The sequence below is a fragment of the Ascidiella aspersa genome, chromosome 1 (genome assembly GCF_963924565.1).
Source record: "Ascidiella aspersa chromosome 1, kaAscAspe10.2, whole genome shotgun sequence".
Classification (NCBI taxonomy): Eukaryota; Metazoa; Chordata; class Ascidiacea; order Phlebobranchia; family Ascidiidae; genus Ascidiella; species Ascidiella aspersa.
The window spans coordinates 32434224-32451079 of NC_139447.1; the positions used below are offsets into that span (position 1 = coordinate 32434224).

Below are 16856 nucleotides of genomic sequence, written 5' to 3' on the forward strand. Positions count from 1 at the left end.
ATTAGGTTTAAAAACGTTGTTTTAAATCTGAGATTCACAAAAAAAATAAGTACAGAAATCACCTTTGTGAAATATATTTTATTGAAAAAATATGTGCTATGGCGTTGTAAAGGCAAAAGTACATGCCACACATTGTGACATAATTGCGTGTACGTTATAAAGTTGACCGATTTTGAATCAGTGGTTTTGAGTCTGCCTTTGTTATTTGCGTAAGGTCAAGGAATCTGACATCAGCCAACATATTCCTACATTCATTGCTAGGGGTCACAGTAAAGTACAACAACGAATATGGCGTACACTTAAGATGGTGTTTATACTAACAACATATAAAATAAAAAACAATTGGAAACTATAATTGCTGCACGATCATTTAAGCGATGGAATTGAACTAATTAGGATTGCTTCCATAAATAAATACATATAGTGTATAACACAGATCGACAAACTTTTTGACCTAGCGTACCGACCAATGGCCTATAAAAATATAAATTCCCCGCATTGATAAAACAAATTAAAGTAGCATTCTATAGTGGGTATTCCCCTACACCTTTATAAAAGTACTTTATCATCTCGGATGACCCAAATAACTTTGCTAGCACTGTAGTTTTCTCAACATTGCATTAAATAGATGCCAAGTTTAAATCACTTGGTCGTAATTATACTCTGGTGTATATTGAAGAATGCGGTTCGAACCTTATAACAACTCCAATTTTACCCAAAAAAGTACTATGAGTTTCCAAGACATAGCTATGGACGATTAGAAAATCCAGATTTCCACATGTCATTGGTCAGTTAGACTTATAGTTGTGTGGAAGGGAGCATCATCAAAATACTGGCAATGACACTCCAGTTTTTTTTCGTTGTCATCGAACTGGTGCTGTGAAAAATTATAAGCTAGGCTAAACACAAAATATAAAGTATTTTTAACTTTTACGCAGGATCTGAAAGTTTGTTATACTTTGGCTTGGGGCTTCCATTTAGCAACCGTGATTATAAGCTAGAAGTTACATAGCCTAATTCAAAAAAGGAAACATCTATAACCTCGCATTGATAATAATGAGCCTGGACAATCGAAATATACAGCCCCACATAAAGACGTTATTTGTACCAAACTTCTACTGTGCAAGCTGGAGCCAGTTATTTCGATGTGAAACAAATCGAAAAAAAATTATGGTATAGCAACGACATAGAAATTATATGTCGTTGGGTCCTTGTGTAGACTGGTAGGCCTAATCTGTCATGCATATACGATAGGTACACGAGGCATATTTGGCACTGATGTTCATTATGGCGTTTTATTCTAATTTTGCACGGACACAACTTGATTTTTGTGAAACCCCGACCCCCCCCCCCCCGTTGAATACGGGCAAAAATCAAAATAGAAAGTCAAAATAAACACATCTGTTTTAAAAACTCTTATCTATACCTAACGTATGCAGTCCAGAAGGTTTTTAGGCACAAAACTTCCCACATTACCGGTAACACGAATCTGGGCTATTGGTGGTTTTAAGACCTACCTTCCGTTTGAAACTGTTGTTGTAGTTGGTGGTGCGCTTGTCATTCCATTATCGGTTTCAACCGTGCTTTGGCCTCTGCCGTAAAGGCCTTGGATAGCTAAAAAGAAACTGAGAATTAGAGCTGCAAAGGTGTTATAGCTTTCATAACGTGTGTTTTAAAATATATCGGAAAGTTTAGATTCAGGGGTCGGCAACCTTTTTCTAGTCGCTCTGCGGGCCGCTCAAATGTTAACTAAGAATTGTGTTATTAAAATGTTAGAGCAACTGTCAATAAGGCGGGCCTCGGATATTTTTTGCAAAACTTTTCAATTAAATTTACAGAGGCAGTAAAGTGTTGTCGCAAAGCGCGAAAATAAGCGTTCGTTTAGTTAAAAATTCAAGTTCACACGTCGTCATACGTTCTACTAATAAAAAGTGTAATAAAACTACTTTGAGGAAACGCGATACCATTTAAAGTTAATCTAGCTCAGTTTTTGTAAACTGTTTTAAGTCAAGGCGCATCAGGCGAGCGAAGCTAGCGCTATTTTTTTTTGGTATACAGATATTTCTTTTTAAATTTTTTGCAAGTTTTTATTACATTGCCGAAAATAAAAAAATGTTAAAAAATATATGTCCAATAATTTTGAATACGTTTTCCGTTTGTCCGCGACGCACTTGGCAGCCTTTCACGGCGCAACGGTAAAGAATCGCTGATCTAGTTAAAAATGCAGCGTCAATACGTATACAAACCAAACGCATAATGAAAATTCGCGAAATTTTTTCGCAATTACGTAGTTAAATTAATCAAAAAGTATGTGAAATAGACTCGTGTCTGATTTGTCTAAGAAACGGATGGATTTCATCAGCGGACACCTGGTTCAGATGATAATACGACGAATACTATAAAGCTGGTTGGAAGAATTTGATTTCTTACCTTCCTTATCGTCTTTGTGGAGAGCCTTCGTCATTGAGTTGTAATAAGCTGCCATTATAGCCTGCTTGTTCTTACTGTGAGAAATCCCCAAGCTGTGTCCAAACTCGTGCGCGGCCACCATTCTTAGATTGACTGTAAAACAATCAATCTGTAATGGGCTTATTTGGAACAAGGTGAATTTCATACCTATTGATATTCGTGATTAAAACTCTTTTATTAAAAGCAGGGCTGGGGAGCCGGAGCCGGAGCTGGAGCCCGGAGCCCGGAGCTAAGCATTTTCTCTGGAGCCAGAGCCGGAGCCGGAGCCATTGTTATTATTTTTGTGGAGCTGGAGCCGGAGCCGGAGCCATTTTTATTATTTTTGTGGAGCTGGAGCCGGAGCCGGAGCCATTTTTATTACTTTTGTGGAGCCGGAGCCGGAGCCCTTTTTATTATTTTTGTGGAGCTGGGGCCATTTTTCAGTTTGTGGTGCTAAAGCTAAGAAATTATATTTTGTTCCATCTCCAACGTTAGTTAGCCAAAAGCATTTTTTAAAACTTGCCATTGAATAATTGACTTGTGGCACCGGAGCTGGAGCCGGAGTCATTGGTGTGTGTTTGATGGCTCCGGAGCTGGAGCCTGAGCCAAAGGATTTGAGTTTTACTACTCCGGAGCTGGAGCCGGAGCCAAAGGATTGAGTTTTACGACTCCGGAGCTGGAGCCGGAGCAATTTAATAATTGCCCGATGGCTCCGGAGCTGGAGCCGGAGCTAATGCTATTTTTCGGTGGCTCCCCAGCTCTGATTAAAAGTCATGCTTAAATGTTCTTTAGATTTTTGTGCTTTAGTCAAATATTTCTTAGTCTTGACCAAGACAGGAATGTCTAAAGAATATTTGCTTCCATTTGAAGCCATTGTCGCCATATACTTGTAAGGGGAGAAGATATCTTCATGCTTTACCCATTCAGTTTGTCATAGTCGTGATTAAAACTTTTTATTAATACGCTAGTCGTGATTAAATCTTTTTTGATTTTGGCATTTTGACGAAACGTTTAAGCTCCTTATGCGTTATTTGGGAAATTAGTGGGAATTCGCATGTACCTTTCAATACATTGAAAACGCCGTTTTAATAGCGATAAACTGATCTGTATTGTTGCTGAGACCTAACGGCATACAGTGCAATCGAATTTAAGATGTTAACAATTCGCATAATAAAAAAATGGCAGCATCTTCAATGAAATATATATTTATATATGTATATAAACTGTTATACGTTCTAAACAGGATTTTTAGAGTCACTGCGTCGACAAAAAGACCCACAAATCAAACCCACTGCTGACGACTCACATTCGCCGTCCTTTTTGTCGAAGCTCCATTTTTTTGCTTTGTTAAAATGGATGTCTCCTCCGGCAATCGGCTGGAAGGCGTGGGCCAGAGTCTGGTCGGCTCTGTTGAACGGAAATCCATCACCATGGTTACCGGTGACGAACTTAATCTCGATGTCCGCTTCGTACTCCGGCGACACCTGCTGGAAGGTTATGTTCGAAGCGTCGGACCACAACTGAAAAAAGGTAGATTGTTTTGTTACCAAATAGAAGTCAAGAAATTAGATGTGGCAGAATAGCTTTCTTGCCGGACGCATAACACTTTTTAGGGATGACGTCACAAAGTTACGTCATAATGTAACGTAACTTTAAGAAACCTGAGTTTATTGTTCAAAGTCGTACATAACTTTACAACCAAACGCTTAGTCTTATTACATTCAAGGAGTAATTGAATGGTGGGGGCAAATCCAGACCATTCCGAATGGTTCCGGACCGTTCGGGCCGGACCGTTTTTACCACTCAGTAAAAATTAAGTGGCAAAACCTTGCGCATTCTAGGGAACTTTCACGTATAGTCGTGTAGGCGCCGTGAACGCCGTTTAACACAAAAAAAACGCATTCCTGTTGCATCAGAAAACTCGAGCAGTTGGGACAAACTATAACAGACTGGTTATGCACCTTTGATGCTTCATATATTTCGTTGTCGACTTGACGTTTTGTGAGGTTTGAAGTGTACTTTGTGATCTTGTAAGTGAGCTGAAGTTTCTTCCAGGTAGATCCTGATAACACATACTTGCCGTTGAGGACATTATCTGTGCCTGTAAATAAACACAATATCGTGGTTTTATACTATAATAACACAAAACACCAGTGTTCGTCTTGAAAAAAAAAATGAATATAATTTATTGTTTACTGATCTAAATCGGTATTTTATTTAATTATTGGCATAGGACTGTTTTAATATTCTTTCTTGGTAAATTGGCCGTTCTATCAAAAGAATAAGGAACAAAACAAGCCATGTATATATAAAAACAACAAATATAAGGTAAGGTTTAGCATATTGGTTCCTTGCTTTGCGAAAAAAAGGTGAAAATTATTACACGCCGCCTCCATGCTGAAACACTGGCATATCATATCGCAAAACATACTATAAAATTAAAGATATTATTTCTTTGCCACATTTGGTGAATACTTGCCAGTGTAAAGCTATATTATTATATGGCATCACAATGAGCATGCCTTGAATGGTTTAAATCCCAACCAATTAGGTCGCAGTGTTATGTTACACTTCTTATTGTGTTTAGCCCCTTTTCGTCGCACTCCGTGTTTCAGCTAATTTAACGTGCTATAGCGTAGTCCAGGGATGTCCAACCTGCGGCCCGCCTGATATTTACGTGCGGCCCACTACTTATTGTCACTTTCAGTAGCCTTTCAAAAAAACAATTGTTTCGACTATCATCACAACGTGTAGAACGCGCAGTATTTGATGTAGGCCTAATCTTATGTTTTTTCTGAAACTATAATCAAGTCTAATGTCGCATTTCAACATCCATCGAACACTTTGTGCACACACCATTGCTAAGTAAGATGTGTGTTTTTCTAAATGTGTATGTTTCCGGACCGTTTTAAGGAAATGTATCAGCCCTAACATGTAAAAACTCAAATTTTTGCGCTTCGCCATAATAAAACTAATAAATAAGGCCGCGATTACTTGCATATTCGCGCATAAGTTCACTCTCCAAGAGCGGGTGTTTATAAGTCAAGTTGTTTTATGACGTCACGATATGACGTAACTTATGACGTCACCCCTTTAATTTGAGAGGTTTGGCGGCCCATCGAAATTTTTAAAGTGGCAATGCGGCCCACTCTGCTAAAAGGTTGGACATCCCTGGCGTAGTTTATAAAATAGTAGACAGGCTGTAAGTATTCTGATATCTATACTCGATATTTTTAACAAAACGTATTGCGGCCCAATCTAAAATTAAGCGTCATTACTAAACTCAAACAGGCAAAATAGATAAATTAAAATGTTTAAACGCTTTTTTTCTAGCTTATTTATTCCTAAATTTGTATTAACTTTAAGACATTGAGTGATCGCAATTGTTTGTATATTTTTTAATAATTTACCTATTAAATTGCATGGATTGCAAAACATCGATGACAATTATAGATCAATTTTTGATCGGATCGGCACCGATAGTACCACAGTATCGAACGAGTATCGATACTACCACTCGGCATCAGGTGTAGGCACCAAACCGACATTATCAAACATTCTAAACTTAAATTTAACCTTTTGTTTTTTTAACTTACCCGGAAAATCTGGATTTCCACATCTTCCAGCATTCATTTTGGCGACAGTGGCTCGGTCCAGTTCACCGGTAACTTTTAAGCCGTTGAAAGTTTGAAATCTTGTTATCGCTTCGGAGAAGGTCTGGGCTGTTTTCGAATTTCGCCGGTGGGATTCGTTGTCGGTGATGTAGCCAAACTGACGCAGAAATTCCTGCAGAACATTAAAGAGTTTGTTGATTGCCGTGACGCGGCTATTTTGCTTCAACAAATAGTAAATGTTTTGACTATCTCAACCAGGGGTCGGGAACCTTTTTACCCAAGGGAGCCATAAAAGGTGAATAATTTTGCTTGTATTTCGATAAGAGTCATAGAACATGTTTTAACATCGAGTTTGTTTTGGAAAAATTTCACTTTATATTAACAAAACTTTTAAAGACAGCTATGGAGCAATGTTAAATCTAAGTTTATTTTTTCGTTTTTCAGCTTTTTAGTAATAATTAGACGTATTCATAGCTAAAAAAAACATCTACTGCTATTTGAATTTTAAAATTTGCTTTTGTGGTGTTTAACGGATAACTGTGGATGCCCTTTCGGTCTAACATATGTCTATACAAAAGAACTCACATTTCTTACTATTGTTCGTACCGTCACAACACTGGGTGGTTGAGTTACAAAACCGCCGTCAACGAGAGACGCTTCAATTTTACTCACCTCGGCTCGAGTATTTGGTCGTGTGATGGCGGCAGGTCGCACAATGACGAACAACAGTGATATGATCATCAGCTGGATCAAAAGGGTCGACATGTTTTGTTTTCCTAGTTCGTGATTCATACGTTGGAATTATTTTTATGCGATTCGTTTGCTATCGGATGGAGGTAATGGAAACCGTTGTAGATATTAGAATTAGAAGAAAGCAATTTTGTCGACACACACGAGACTTATAGCTTAATTGCGTCGACTCATTTCTTTAAATCGCGTTTTATATAAACCTTTTAGGAGACCGGCAACAGACTAGTTTATCATCTGCTCAGCTTGCTTGCTAAATTTAAGCTGTTTTATTAGATCGAATATACGCATCAGAGTCAAATTTCTTAAGATTCTTAGATGCTGCTTTAACTGCAACCAGTGAAACTGTAAGCTTAGGGATTAGTCATCACTAAACGTCATTAAGGGTTTGGAAATGAACAAAGTCCATCTTATATACACGCCCTTTTAGTATTGCGTCAGTCTCTGGGGAGTGCTCTTTCGTGAATCCCGTGACACGAATTCCCAGGTGATTTTGGACTGACGCTATATTTATCGACAGGGTGTTTATCTGCTAGATTTTAATTGCGCAAAAAAGGTTTGCATTTTCGGTTTACTTCTATTTTTTATGTTTTTATATTTATATGGGATGACAAAAACACTATACTTTTTAAAATTGTTGTTAATTGTTTTTTTTTTGTTAATGAACTATGCCATTAAAGCTACATATTGACATCAAAAGTAAACAAAAGTTTCCGGCGCACGAGAAATGTTTTATTTTTTTTTGAATTTTACTGCGGACTCGGTGCTTGTTATTTTAACAACATTTGCGCAACAATTTCTGAGCTTTGCAAAGATTTTTTCATGTTTTTTTCTCGTCTCTCAAAGCTTCCACTGGCACCCCCCACAAAAGCACCTACTGGCCGTTTAATGACGTAAGCATTTTGCAATCAAAAGTTTTCCGTTGAACATTTCCTTATTTGTACCGAACGCTGAAAGTGTGCCAAGCCAGACTGTATTATGAAGTTGACAAAGGTATCTATATTTGAACGGATAACAATAATACGGCGAGGTTGGACAAAGCGCGGTTGACATATTTGTAGCTATGCAGGAACTAAAACGGAAAGACAACAAAAGAACAAATGTGTTAAAACAAAAAGATGTATCACGTGCCGATGTCAAAGTGCAAATAGCTATGTCTGGTGAATGGGCGCGCTACAGTTTGCAGTGGCGGGCCAAATTCTACTATGAAATGTTGACGCGAACCACATTGTTTTATTTTTGTTGTAAACAAGTTTAGCACATACCCTTCGGTGTTCTATATATTATAACTGTCCCTTGTATAAGTAGCACTGAAAGCAACTGCAAAAGGCAGCGTATGTGTTGGCACCTTACCTTCACATAGCACACAGCAAACACATGGATCATAAATAAACGACGAAGGTTGTTGCAGCGAATGTAGCCTACCACAAGCTAGAGACAGATTATAAAAGAACTTTTTCCATTTTATACACCAACCAAAAGCCATTATAGCTTCGCATCTTAAAGTAACAAAGAACTGCCAAAATGCACGTTACTTGCTAAATGCACACTATCGCGCTGTAAAGCGGGTATAGCCGCAGTGAACTAGATTTGTCGGCAGTGCGACAAATGATGCTGCATTAGAATCATTGTATGGCGTATTTATATTAATGCATTGTTTAGCTTGTGGGTACTGATTTCAGTTATCATTATTCAAACAATGGATGGTTCTCCAATATTTCAAAGACATATAAGGAGACGTCCCCAGGTTTTCAAAAAACAGCATACGTGATGTTCGGCAATCGGACTATACCTAACAAAGGCCACAAACTGGTTCCGTTGGTCGGACACTGACCCGCTGGTGTCTGGTATGTCGTAACCTGAGTCGTGCGTAACACTAACATGGTGTCACTTATTGTATTTTGGGAACAAGACGTAATTATCTGGCCTCATTCAACAATTCACCCTCGATTTATTTTAGGCGAATTTTGCCAAATATGCTTCTTTTTATATATGCTTTTGCTATCAGGCTTTAAATTATTAAAAAAAAACAGATACTCCGGTAAATGCATTCATACATTTACAAGCATTCGACATCATTTACTCTGAAGAAGGCGACTTGAGACTTTAGGAGAAATATATTAGAGCAGCTGTTTTTTTTTATTAACGATTCTTTTCAGAAAATGACAACTCACCAACAAATCAGACGCAAAACTATTTGCTTTATAAAAATATATTTTCCGTTGTAATGCACCAGACAGATACCGGTACTTCACAAAATTCTATAATTTGCAGAAATAAAATAAAAGTAGCAACGTTCTGAGAGTACGAAACTATACATGTTATAATTGGAAGGCAGATGACTACAGAAAATAATTTCTTTGAATTTTAGATTGACATTAGATAAGTGATTTGTGCAATCGGAAAACGGCTTATCCATTTTCTGGTATGGTATTATCAACGTATATAATATACTTAAAACATTTTTTGTTTCCGTGTAATCACACTTAAAAAACGTATGCCTTCAAAGCAAATGTAAAAGACACAGATATTTAGTTACAAAATTGTAAAATAATTATCGCTTGAATAAGAGAAAGAACCACCGTATATTTAAATAAAAAAAAAGTACTAAAGAAAAAAAAAATATATATATATAATTAGATATTGGTTAGACAAACCCCAGTCACTAAAGTGTACACCAGAATACAGGCACTAAAAGAGTGCGAAATTATAACATACTGTAGTACGTCGTTAAAACGCCAATAATTTCTCCAAGATTTTTAGAATTCGTCGAGATATGTAAGAGAAACTTCTTTGCTTTATTCAAAATGGTAAAATATGAATAATTTTTAAACTTAATGACAACTTAAAAGGTAAGAGAAAGTGCAAAAACGGTGGCAATATAAACAAACAACTATAGTGTTTCGCTATCTCTGTTTAGCCATGCCCAACGCCAAATCAAATGGCCATCAGGATTTTGGCAATTTTCCAACGGCATAAATTGGTAAATTTTTTCTCAGGTTATGTGAATCGATCGCGCAATAAATTACAAATGATCATGAAGCTGGAGCACGCCATCCAGTGGTTGAACTTCCTAATCGTTCTGTTCCTGTAAAAATTGTTTGTGACTTTAACAAAAGGAAAAGTACTGTTGGAAGAATTAATATGAATTATACAGTTATCTTCTGTCGATTTCACTTACCCGCCCGTTACACCATACTAATCTCCGTGATTAAACAGTTATCTAATTTCTATTTCGGGTAATTCTACCATACAAGCGAAAATTGGGAACATTACCTAAATGTATGCTGAATTTATTTTTTAATTCGACGGTTCATTTGAATGTTTTAGCTTTTTTAAATAACTCCAGGGCGAGATTTAAATGTTCTTTTTATTTTTCACAAAATAATACCACTTCACCTAATTTAACTTTATTACCTTCAAATTTGCAATCAGAATTCACACACCGCGTCACAAGTTACATATTACATGTCTATGGCAACAGCTGCATATTTACGTGGATATGCTACAATAAAATGTTATTTTCTCAATAACAATAACTTTTGATATAAACCTGATAAAGGTATAAGTTGAATGAAAGACCACTTCGATCAATTCTCTTCTAAACGAACTAAATTCCTCGCTTTCCTACGAACTAAAATGGCTGACTTTAAAAAAACTATTAACCGGGCAAATTCAAAATTTATGGTATTTCTGTGCTCACCCTCTACTGTTCAACGTCAACGTTTTGTTTGTCGAAGTTGTCGTTGTATTAGCTTGGAACGTATAGTTGTTGCTTTTGCCGTACAGGACATGGATCCCTGTTCAAAAAAAAACCTACATTGATTTCAAAGTAAATGGATTCTTACAGATTCAGGATTCCGACATATTTAGTTCTTATTCCGACAGGTTTATTCCGAGAGGTCTGTGACTTACTTCGACAGCAAGTTTTATTTTTACAGACTTTTGACTTGTTCCGACAGGTTCAGATCTTATTCCGACGTTTATAAGTCTCATTTCGTCGTACGTATTACGGTCTATATGGCTTTATTATGTCGTTGGTCCTAATACCATATTAATATAAATAGTTTCGCTTTATATAGTTTTTTTTTATATATTTCGGTCTTATTGTTTATTCCATTTTTTCGATTTGTGAATTGAATTAAGGCAGTCCTAGTTTAGTAGTTTAATTTTTGATTTTCGAAAATTTAGGAATTCTAATTCTAATATAATAAAAATATCAAAGCCCATACAGCTCAACATGTTAAAATGAACAAAGAATTGTTCGAAACGTTCAAAATGATACCTACTTCTGTATGGGCTTTGATATTTTTATTACGTCTTACTAAAACCTCCAACCATTATGCTCCTAAATTCTAATATAATTTGGAAGAACGGAAAAAGTCTAATTACCCAAGCCTGTTTACGACGGCCTTTACCTTTTATGTCGTCCCGATGTAGCCCTTTTATTGTTTGGTCGATGTATGGCCACATCAGAGCTTCTTTATTTTCACTATGGTTGAGACCAAGGCTGTGTCCGAATTCGTGAGCGGCCACAATTTCGAGGTTTTCTGGAGAAGATAAAATAATTGTAAGGCTTAGAATAAAACAAAACAAAACTAAGTTATTAGTAATAAATGGAAGAATATCGAAAGACAAACTTTTGCAAAATGTTTGCTGTCAGTTGAAGTTATTATCGTCCTATAGAAATGTAAAAAAACTTTTCTTTCAATGTAAATGTTTTGTTATTTTCTCATGTCATTGAGTGTCACGTAAAGAATCAACGACAAAGTATTTTTCATGGAATAAACCGAAAATCGAAAACCGGTGTACTGTGTTCCAAGGCTCATTTAAACAAAATTCCTTTGCCAGTTATTTAAAAAAAGAAAGCCTATATCTAGAAAACTGGATAGAAGTATACTTGACTGCTAATGAATTGACGACAAAACATACCTTGATAGACGCCGTAAGAATATCAAAGCACATACAAGTACAGGTAGCATCTCCTTCCAAATTATCTCTTATCGATTTTAAAATAAAATACCTAGTATAGGCAAAGAAAAATGCTTATACAAAGAAAAGAAAGAAAAATGCTTATAAATCAACTGCGGGACTTTCTAAACATCAAAGCAGAGAATATTTTTGAACTGGCAAGAAATAGTAACATATGGAGAAAACAGTGTTTCATGGCAGCCGAAGCCTGGTTCAGGCATGGCACTGAATGATGATGACCTAGTATCGGACATTTCGGATTGGTATATTCTTCACGTGAGTCGCGACTCATGGGTTGAGAAACACTGGGCTTCAACGACTTACCGGTACCGGACGCGGTAACAACATTCCATTTTTCGGCTTCGTCGAAATGCACGTCGCCTCCGAACTCTGGGGAAAGGGCGTGAGCCAGAACATAGCCGGTCCCGTTGAAGGGTTCCGAATCACCGTGGTCCCCTGCCACGAACATCAAAGAAATGTCGGCCTCGCCCTCTGGCGCCACCTGACGGAATGTTAGATTCGCCACGTCGGACCACCACTGCAACGTAACGATGTATATTAGAGTATCGCCAAGAGTGCTTCTTCTCTTCAAAACTTTTAATTTTCTTACAAAACGACCCTGCAACTCTCCTGTTTGGGATTTGTGTCGACAATGATTTGTTGAATTGCTTACTGTTATGTGCGCGCTTCCTTATATATCGTTGTAAGTATGTAAAAACATTACCGACGCTTACTATGTAAATACTAAAATTGGGGGGAAGTAAAGTAAATACTAAAATTACATTTATATTTATATTGACACTTTATTCTACCACCATAACACAAAAAGGTTAACCTTCTGCCGATGCGCAGTTCAACTCTGACCCTACTTCCAAGTGGCGGCACCACCTCTAGCCTACTTATCTAACTTTTTGACCCATGGGGAGAATCCTGCCACGACACAATCACCCCTTACTTTACTTTTTACTTTATTTTACCTAGTAAATTAAAATCGCTTTTTTATTTATTAAGGCAACGCACTACATACTATATTGTTTGCTAACTTTAACTACCTAAATGCAAAACATTTTTGTTTTGCATTTCCATTTTAAGAAAATATTTTAAGCCTAAAGGCGCCGTGTAATAGTTCATTTTTCCACGTGTATACAGCTTCGGCACACCGGTTCATGCATAACTCATTTATTCGCCAAATCTCACGTAATATCATTACCGTGAAGGCCTGTTGAATTTCAGTGTCGATTTGTTGCTGCGTAAGGTCCGGCGTATACTTGGTGATGTTGTAGGTCAGGTTGTGTTTGTCCCAAGTAGATCCCACAACCGCATACTTTCCATTAAGACCCCTACCTGCAAAAATATACCTCCACTGTAAACTTTAAGCATAGTTTCAAGTTTCAAGTTAAATTTCAAATATTCTAATGCCGTGGTTCTTAACATTTTTTGCTCCCGTATCATCGCAGTGAATTTTTACTTTTGTAGCTCACCACTTGCACCTGGTTCCATAAGAAACCACTTTGCTCAAATATACTTGCTCTACGTTCAATAAGGCCAAAAATCGTTTTCAGTGCCATAGCCGCAGATTTTAGATAATAGTTATAATACATTTCGATTAATGCAAGGAAAGAGAAACTATAACTTAAGTTTCACTTATTTCCTATAGATATTTTCTATCCGCACATGACCCGAAGGAAATTAAAAGGCCTATCGAGAACCGCTGTTCTTAATGCTTTTTTGTTTAAGTTTTTCTAGGCCAGTGGTTTCCAAACTTTGGTCTGCGTGGACCCTTGTGGCCAGGGCTGCAGAGTCGGTTAAAAATAACCCGAGTCCGACTCCGGCCAAAAAATACACCCGAGTCCGACTCCGACCAAATGTAAGATTGTTTCTAGTCCCGAGTCCAGCTCTGACTCTACAGCCTGTTTTTTACCCATTTACGCAACTAAATTAAGGTGGATTTTCTGCAATCCATTCATATTGGTGTCATAATTGATCCACCCGCATTACATGGTTTAAAAATATTTCACCATTTGCTATTACACTTTTACAACTTACATTTTGCCGCCTTAACAGCTTTTAAATTTCATACCGCGCATGCGCACGTCGGACTCGGGACTCGGGTGGGTAGTTTTACGCGGTCTTACTCGAGTCCCGAGTCCGACTCCGGCGAAACAAACCGACTCCGTCGAGTCCCGAGTCCGACTCCGCAGCCCTGCTTGTGGCCCGTCAGGAAGTTTTAAGATGTTTGCACAACATCCCGTAATTTACAGACTGATAAATTATATTCGCCGGAAGAATATTTTCCCGATTAAAACAAATTAACCAACGTCTCTTGTAGTACACTAATTTAGTCACTATTTTTGCTAATGTAACAACTTTCTATCTAATGCGAACGATTCGCTGATAGCAGTTAGTGCAGCATAATAGATGATTTATGATGTCACAAGAGACATTATAAAACACGCTATATGATCGAATAATAAAGCATCACTAAATAAAATAATGATGACAGAAAAACGTAGACTAATATTTAAAAACATTTGCTAAAGCCTGATGTTAAAAAGACTTAATAAAAATTTATCCTAGCGGACCCTCTAAAACTTCTGTACGGACCCCAGTTTGGGAACCGCTGAACTAAACAACGCTTAAGATTTGCATTATCAGAAACCAGTGTTGTAAACAAGTCATTTTAAAATGACTTAAGTCCCAGTCAAGTCATTCGTAAAATAACTTAAGTCCAAATCAAGTCTTATTGAATAAATAACAAGTCCCAGTCCAAGTCATCGGTTGCCCAGGTCAAGTCCCAGTCAAATCATAATTAGAGCAAGGCAACTTCAAGTCCAGCCCTTGTCAAAAAAATAAAACTTAAAATTATGAAAACCGGCAAACTCCTCCGATTATTATGAGCAACTCAAGTCAAAAATAACATAAAAGCAGCATATTACAAGCAAATTCTTTTATGTGCAAAGATTGGGATAAACAACGCAATTTTATAATTAAAACAATTTATTTTAACCTTAGTCATTTGTCTAAATGACTTAAGTTAAGTCAAGTCATTTGCCCAAAAGACTTAAGTCAAGTCAAGTCATTTAAAAACAGTGACTTAAGTGCACTTAAGTCAAGTCATTGACTTAAGTCATTACAACACTGTCAGGAACTCGCTTGAATCTTACCACCTCGATCAGGGTTTCCGCATCTTGGCTGCGACAGTTTGGCCAGCGTAGCACGGTCCAATTTACCAGTAACTTCGAGTCCGACGAATTTCTGGAATGATTTAACCGCTTCGCTTTGTGCCTCGGCGGATACGACGTTGCCTTTGCCTATATCGTCTTTGTAAACGTGACCAAATTTTCTTAGATATTTCTAAAAAAATAAAAATATATTCGTCATAGGTCTGCTTTTACAAGACAAGCTGTTTTTTTACGTACCAACTGAAGAAAAAAACAAATCGCTAACACAGGGGTAGGCAACCTACGGCCCGCGGGCTTAATTTTTATAATCTTTTCTCTGATGAATTCCGCCTTTTATGATAAAAATTATACCAAAGGGTATCAGAAATGTGTCTAATTTTTATTTTATGTGCGGGCATTGCGTCAAGTTTCAAACCAAACAAACGCAAGCTTTTTCGCGCTTTGTGCGTTAAGTTTTTAGTATAAAATAGATATTTGTATTCAATTGCATAACACATTTAGGTCCGACCCCCATTCAGAGTGATAAAAAACCACGCATTATTATAACAAAATTTTTGTGAAAATTTATTACGGCCCGCCGAGAACTTGCTGAGGTTGGTTTGTCCCGCGACTAACAAAACGTCGCCTAACAGCATCCCGTTTCTAATTTCGACTGGTAAATTTTAAAAAGAGGTGTACTTTTTAATTGTTTAACTGAACTAAATTAATGTGTTAGGTATGTCCTGTATTTTCGGATCGAAGCTGATGACAGATACCGACTGCTAGTATCGGTACTCGTCCGATACTATAGGTTGCGGTATCGGTGCCGATCCGATCCTAAATTTGTATAGGTATTTTAGCCATGACATGTGACCCAGTGCAGCAATTTCTACCTCAAAAGGTATATTCTTAAAATATAGTAGGTTAACAACTGATGGTAATTAAACTTCCGAAACTATAGCAAAATTTGTCCTAATAACCTAAGAAAAATTTTCTTTGAAATTTTTAATTTGAACTACTTTGTTTGTTTGAGCATAGTTATGACGTCGCGATATTTTTTGTCTAAAATATTATCGGGGGATCGTACATCCCTAATATATGTAATACTTGTGTATATATTTCGTCTGAAAAAGATGGATGCAAACAAAGCACTTTATATGCGAGTAAAAAATGCGAAAAGCGCAACAACGCTAGTAAATTTAGTTAGGCTATACATTTGTTGTTATTATGGAAGTTTCTAAAAGAATACCTTTTGAATTAAAAAATATACCTAATAAGATCGCAAACTATTTGTGAACTGCCCGAACCAATTGTGAACCAATCAACATCAATACTATTCTATAGTTTTGGGCAATGTTGTAAACAAGTCATTTTGAAATGACTTAAGTCTCAGTCGAGTCATTCGCAAAATAGCCGAAGTCCAAGTCAAGTCTTTTTGAATAAATAACAAGTCATAATTAGAGCAAGTCAACTTCAAGTCACGTCCTTGTCATAAAAATAAAACGATAAACTATTGGAATTTTTAAACTCGTATGATTATGAGAAACAACCGAACTGAAAAATAAAAAAAAACGTAACATATAGCAAATTGTTTAATGTGCAAAAATAGCTCTATTTTATAAGAAATGCTTATAGAAAACACTTCATTCCAACCCGTCATTTACTTAAAAGACTTCAAGCCATTTAAAAAGTGTGACTTAAGTCATTACGACACTGGTATCGGGCGAGTACCGATAGCACAACTTGACACGGTATTCGGCTCCAATCTGATATTATCTGACGTAACTACTTATAAAAGCTGACGGCAAAATTGAATACTCACCCATACGTCAGGTAAAGCTAGAGCAACTGGCGCGGAATAAACGTTTACTTGCAAGGCAATTGACAGCAGCAGGAAAACAAGTCCAGTTGACAT

The 16856-nt window shown here is 37.0% G+C and overlaps 1 protein-coding gene across 1 annotated transcript; it reads right to left on the reverse strand.

The window, feature by feature from the left end:
* Positions 1–772: 772 nt before the first annotated feature.
* Positions 773–16856, reverse strand: LOC146169817 (uncharacterized). The gene is made up of 12 exons (XM_083387446.1): positions 16764–16856; positions 14945–15134; positions 12991–13124; positions 12105–12318; positions 11228–11359; positions 6735–6838; positions 6045–6234; positions 4410–4549; positions 3755–3968; positions 2431–2562; positions 1518–1614; positions 773–877 (listed from the first exon to the last, which is right to left on the reverse strand). Exons 1-12 carry the CDS (start codon positions 16854–16856, stop codon positions 799–801), a joined length of 1719 nt encoding a protein of 572 aa, XP_083243572.1. The 3' UTR covers positions 773–798.

What these genes read in the sequence shown, in the direction of transcription:
- LOC146169817 (XM_083387446.1), bottom strand. Translation starts at nt 16,856, where the DNA reads ATGTCAACTGGACTTGTTTTCCTGCTGCTGTCAATTGCCTTGCAAGTA. An exon ending in TAGCTTTACCTGACGTATGG is followed by an intron (nt 15,135 to 16,763) that starts GTGAGTATTCAA and finishes TTATTTTTTTAG; the next exon opens with AAATATCTAAGAAAATTTGG. An exon ending in ACAACAGTTTCAAACGGAAG is followed by an intron (nt 878 to 1,517) that starts GTAGGTCTTAAA and finishes AATTTTTCACAG; the next exon opens with CACCAGTTCGATGACAACGA.